General features: G+C 38.6%; 1 protein-coding gene across 1 annotated transcript; it reads right to left on the minus strand.

Moving 5' to 3' along the window:
• Positions 1-2,215: 2,215 nt before the first annotated feature.
• On the minus strand, positions 2,216-6,073 carry LOC116256662 (myb family transcription factor PHL5-like). The gene is made up of 6 exons (XM_031633065.2): positions 4,826-6,073; positions 4,657-4,733; positions 4,515-4,554; positions 2,850-2,904; positions 2,658-2,727; positions 2,216-2,573 (listed from the first exon to the last, which is right to left on the minus strand). Exons 1-6 carry the CDS (start codon positions 5,667-5,669, stop codon positions 2,319-2,321), a joined length of 1,341 nt encoding a protein of 446 aa, XP_031488925.1. The 5' UTR covers positions 5,670-6,073; the 3' UTR covers positions 2,216-2,318.
• Between the last annotated feature and the right edge of the window lie 449 nt (positions 6,074-6,522).

Raw genomic sequence — 6,522 nt, forward strand, 5'->3', positions numbered from 1 at the left:
CCAAACACTACAAAAATTGAGTATAATACTTAAAGCTAGAAAACGTAGGTAAAGGTGATGTAAGCGTCAATAAAACTTTTACCAATGTTTCCTCCGGATGTTCGTGAACAAATTATCGGTGAAAACTATCACGACATTTTCGCTGCACGTGTCGGTGTAGATTGTCCACGAATCCGTGTTGAACAAAGTTGAATACACTATTACCGACATCCGACGAACGTCGATAATCATTTTAGCGATGAACATATAAACATCAGTCATTATCCTCACCGACATTTATTGAATGTTGGTGATTATCCTCACCGACGTTTATTGAATGTCGGTAAGGATTATTACCTACGATCGGCCAGACATTGGTCATAGTTTTACATGCATTTAAGCCCTAAACGCTGGTAAACCCTTGACCGACGTTCAGAAAAACGTTGGTAATATAATTTACCTACACACTACCATGCGTCGGTAAAGAATTGTAATTTTTTTTTAATTGACAGTTGAAAAATGCTTTGAAAATCGAAAATACATTTGTAAACAGAAATTTGCTTGCATTAAAGCCACCTAAGCGGCTACATGTTTATAACTAAACAAATGTATATATAACTAAAGTTGTTTAACATTAACACATAACCAAAATAGCTTCATTGACATCCAAGGCGTCGATAAAGTGTAAGTTATACCAATGTAACCACTGAACATCTGTAATCTTTTGCCAGAAAATACCTTCACCAATGAGTCTTAAGTGTCCCTGAAATCATTACGTTTACCGATGGCCACTTTCCTGTCGTCGGTGTAATCTTTTGCCAGAAAATATCCTCACCAATGAGTCTTAAGTGTCCGTGAAATCATTATATTTACCGATGGCCACTCTCCTGTCGTCGACAAAAAATGAGCTTTTACCAACATGTAGTCCAGACACGTTGGTGAAAGCCAATATTCATCGGTGCTATTTTTCGAACGTCCAACACTTCATGTTGAACGTCGATAGAATTAAATATCATCGATAAGGAGAAGAATTGATTGAAAATGTTTGTGAACCAGATGTAAGTTAATGTCCGGAAACTACAATCTTCAACAATGGCAGTAAATTAATGCTAAGTATCAGTAATCCAAGTCTGTCAATTCGTGTCAACTTCTTAATTAATTCGTCCAACCGCTGGACCAGTAGCCCCGTTCCAATTAATCTTCCTTAACTTGTTTATGGTAACCACTGAGTGGTTAGCATGAAATCACTTTACCTATGTCACATAGGTATCAGTACCGGTGCCATGACTACTAGCATGAGTAGGGGTACAAATCAGTTCCAAAAAAACTTGCATAAGGCCGTATGTATTTATAGTTATAGAATCAGCACGTTTATTATTCAAATTTATAAATTATGAAGAAAAAACCAATAAGCAAAAGTATGGAAATAATAAACATAATATAAAAAAAATCCTAAATTTTGGATAGAAATGAACTTACTCAAAATTGACGGAGTCCAAAAGAAAAGAGGGATACAATCCCAAGTACGTTGAGTCCAAAAAAAGACGGATATAATCCCAAGTACGTTGAGTCTAGAAAAAGACGGATACAATCCCAAGCATGTTGACTGTCTACAGTATGAATGAGCTTGACTATACCGGATATGAGTTTGACCATACCCAAGACGTATCCACAGGCATATGGGTGCCACTTCATAAAAGTGGTACCTGTGTGGAAAAGCGCATTACCAAGCCATTGCCTAGTTTTACCTTTTACCAAGGCCAGAACCAAGAGGCCAGAACCAAGATAGGGCTCGCTTGGGCCTTAGCCCCATCTCAATTTTTTTTTTTAAAGTTTATATGCAAATTTTAAAAAATTTCACTTGTTTTATATAAAAATTTAGAAAATGATATTTTGATCATAGTCAAAATCAAAATTTAGAAACTTTAATTAGTCCCCTCTCATGAAAAAGTTGTGCTTCCACCCGTGCCTTTTACCAGGAATGCCACCTAGTGCTTGATGACTCAATTATTCTAAATTTCAAAAACCCGATTTCCTACTGAGTCTGTCTTCATGCCTTTTATGGGATACTTCTTCATTTAAGAACATTAATCTCCAACGAAAGTGAGAATTAGTGTAGTTCAGGTGAAACCCAGCAGGAAATAAAAAGTTAAAACATGACCAAGGCAACCGCCTCCTGCAGAACCGGATGACAGGGAGCAAGTAGTTCACTGCATTTCACCTTTTAGATCCTTGTTCAAAATGAGGAAAGCCACGTAAAATAGTGCCGAAAAAATGGCTTGGAAAAAGTTATTCCAGAAGCAATTCCCTAGCCCTTGATGGTACATGAGAATTTGAGTCTACAGATCTCCGCTTGTGCTTCTTCCATGCATATCGAGCTTTAGAGTTTCGATGGTCTCTACAGACTGAACATCTTGCGGGCCATCTTTGCATGATTCCTCGGCGTCCTCAATGACATCTGACAGTTCATCCGAACCGGCAGCATCCTTCTCTTGGCTTGCAAACAGCCTCCTACTGCACTTCTGCTGCTGCTCTAATAATTTCTGAAGATACTTCCCGTGCTCCTCAATGCGCACTTGTAGATTCCGTTGCACCTGAGTGTACACAGCAAGAAAATTAAAGAGTGAATCGTTCGTTGGAGCAAGCAGGAGAAGAAATGCAAGATTTGGGATTAGAACCTCTAGTTGTTCATGCAGTAGCTTCTGAACATCCATTTGAAGTCTCAATGCCTTGGCGATATGTTTGCCACTACGGACCACGATATAGGTTATGTTGGGATACATAAGAAACAAATTGCAAAAAATATGAAGGCATTTGTAACAAGGAAAGCAAGAAAATTTTCATTGTTTTCAAGTAACTAGGCAGATTACCTTTTCATGTCCATCTGTGGCGTGCCATCACTCGAAGTACTAGTAGCAAGTGTATCTGCAAAATGAGTGCATTGTCATTAGATTGTGCTCAAAGATCAGAAAAAGCTAAACAGTTTGTTATGTTTACAGAAGAAACATATATAAAACTTGCTCAAAAGCATCATGTACATGATGCTTGAAGTGTGAAAATTTACATGGATAGCTTCTTCATATGTGAATGTTAAACGAATAAAATTATCATCTTCGTAACCACTGTTAATTAGCTGAGTACATTGACTAACAATCCAGATCCTTCTTTCCTCAAACAAGAAAACTAATAATCAAACATATCACATTTGTGTGACTGTTAACTTGTTGAAGGCTTTGAAATAGTGTCCAATACACTAGTGAGACACTTCTCTACATAAAAATATTTTTCTCTCTCTGTCCTAGAGGTGGGACAGAAAAGTGGGATACGATGACACCCTATTCTATGTGGGACGTCATAGACAAGGTGTGCGGAGACCCTATTTGAGCCTCCTAAACACTTTCCAAGGAAAACTGAACCATTTGAATGTGCAGCGCACCTGCTTGTGAGAGCCAGAGAGATAGATTTTGGAGGGCATTTGCCTAAAAGATGATTTTTCATTCAAACTGGTCAAGATTTTTCACATGTACATTCAAACTAGTTTGAATTTACACTCTTTGACACAAATACTAGCAACAAATAGACAACTTTATGATGGGCACCATTAGATTTCTAGTTCTTGATTTGGAAGCAGAGGAGTTACATGATGGCTCTTAACAGAGTACATGTGCTGGATCACTGACTGCAGCAGAATAAAACAATGTAGTGATATGCAAAAATCAACCAATCAGACATTTCCCTCTCACTAAACCACTACAGAGAAACAGGTCCAGAGAAATGATCGTTCACTTGGTGAAAATCTGGAAAAGGAGAAGGAACACGAATAACATGGAAATGAAGCACCTGACTTTGAGGGAGTTATAGGCACTACATGTGCCAAGCACCTCCGCAGAGAAAGTGGTGGCCAGAATGATTTCATCTGCATTCTAAACCGTAAAATCAAGGTAACTATGTCTAACAGGTCTATACATGTTGATATTACACAATCTTCTTTTGTACATACTCAACAAGGCAAAATGTCTGTGAAAATATATATACTTCTACTAAATCAAATCTTACCGACATTGAGTATGACAATTAATTTTCATTGTCACGACAAATTATTTTTCTCATCAGGAGAAAGAGGAATCACAACAGTGAGTATAAGCATAAACATCCAATAATTATTAATGACCAATTTAATATAATCTGGCCTAAATCTTGTGGTTTTGAGGAATGGAAAAGTGATTCTCTTTCATGCATTCTTAGCCTGGCAGTCCCTCGCATAGTCTATTGTCTTTCTATTGGAGGACAAATCTTTGAGAATAGCCTAGTGTCCCTCTAGATGTAAATGAAAATTGCAACCAAATTGCATTGTTAACAAAGGTGGTTAATCATTGTTACTGTATTTTCAGACGGCCATTTGTATTCTATATAGCGCTATTAATGTTGTATATCATGACAAACTGTGCAAACTGAAACGTGAATCTGTAATTACGATAAAAGAATCACAGGAACAGATGAACGGTAGATACATTAAAGTAGAATGAAAAGTTTACCTACTGCAGATTCTGGGTAGCCCTTAGCCATTCGATATTTCTGCAATATGCAAACGAGATAAATCTAGCGGCTTGAATTTTTAACGATGTTGGGCACATTATTCAGGAAGTACAGGAACCACAGCACAAAATCAATCCAAACCTGTAAATGGCTTTTCACTTGAAAAATTGTCAACTTGTCTGAGTTCATCAACTTCAAAATCCCTTTTGGGGTTGCTTCTGCATTTAAGCGGTACATGTAATAAGAATTCCATGGATAGCTAATACTCGGTACTGTTCTCACAATAAGACACTGATCTAATGCTACTTACTTTCAGCACCACCGAGGCGATTTACAGACTTGACGAACTGTTCATGAAGATCCTGAGTCCATCTCATTCGTGTTTTGCTTCCAGCAGATAATGGCCTAGATGATGCCGTTCTAATGGAGTTTTGAACACCACCAAATTTATTCTCACTCCAATCCAACACTTCTCCACGTCCCTCATGCTTCCAGTTTCCTTGAGAGCTCATGTTGACAAGGTTTGTCTCCAATTGAGGGGTCTGTCTCTGTAGGTTCAGATCTAACTCGTTCCATTTAGAACTGTTGTTCTCGTTTACCTCACAAACTGGGGCCACGGATGGATGATGGTTACCATAGTATGAGCTTAACTGCGACATGGGCTGCAAAGAGTTATTACTTTTAAAATCATATGCCTTTCCTGCATCAGAAGACACTTCCGGTTGCATAAGTTCAGAGAAATGCATCTGCAATGAATTTCTTGGCAATTCGCCTGGCAGAGAATTGTATCCCTGATGATGACCGCCATGGCCGAACTCCGAGAAGTTGTCGATCGATTCACAAACGAGCTGTGGTGATCCAAATTGATTAGAATTCACGAGATAAGGTGGACGCAATCTTGAAGTGGAAGCGGCACTTCTATTTGGCAAATGGTCTCCCAAGAATTGGATTGACTCGTGAGAATGAGCACTACTCTGTTCTGGATCCATCAGACTCATTGCATCATATGGAGATGAGGTTGGGATACAAGCACCCAAATTGCACAGCTGCCTGGTTTGAACATCTGGGTATTGATGAAGATCAAGATTCTGATAAGGAATGTCGCTTACTACTCCATTTCTCTGCTTGAAGCATTCCATTTTCTGGGCATTCATTTCCAGCAAAAAGCTTAAACTTCACGACCAGGGGCATTCAAAACCAGAACCTCTGAAGCAGAACAACTCCCAACAATCAATCATGCCAGACTCTTGTCAGATCACACCCACCAAACAACTTCATACAATATGCGCCTGTTTCTAATCTCAGACATGGCCAAAACTGACAGGGAAGCGCACAACTGCCAAGAACAAAATACAGACAAAACCAAACAAGAAACAAGGGGCCCTTGGCCCTCTATATATCATCCTATAGTTAAAGTTTTCCGGTGGAGGATGACAGATAAAGCAAATACCTGAAGTTGGTAGTTGATTCTTACGGTGCATGCAGTTCAGAAATGATACAGAGAGAGAAGAGAAGCAGAAACAGAAAAAGAAGAAGAAAGAAACACGTCGTACGGTTCCACTCGGTACATGGAAGGAATACCCGGATGTGAGCAGTCAACTTATCTTATATCAGAACTCTTTCCTTGAATCGGTGCTCTCCAGTTTTAACTCTTCTAACAAATATAAGATAGTCTTTTTCGCTCTCCGCATGATCAACTCTGTACTTTTACTGATGGTCTCAATGATCACCATGTTCGGGCTAGAACTTTTCTGTCCCTTTCCATCCTAGTTGTTTTCTTACATTAAACAAAAACAAAAGGGGACATCCAAACCATGATACAAATATCTGTCCAAAATCTAGTCATTTGACTTTACTGTAGATAAATTCAAAATGTCAAACTAGTGCAGAAAGGGGTGAACTTCAATTTGAAGGCAAAAACAAAGAATTGCCAACGAAAATAAGTATTAAAAGAAAAGATAGTGGGGATGCTTTCTTTCCACTGTCATCTGTGCCGTCTTTAGGAAA

This window comes from Nymphaea colorata, chromosome 6, assembly GCF_008831285.2.
Source record: "Nymphaea colorata isolate Beijing-Zhang1983 chromosome 6, ASM883128v2, whole genome shotgun sequence".
In the NCBI taxonomy this organism is placed as follows: Eukaryota; Viridiplantae; Streptophyta; class Magnoliopsida; order Nymphaeales; family Nymphaeaceae; genus Nymphaea; species Nymphaea colorata.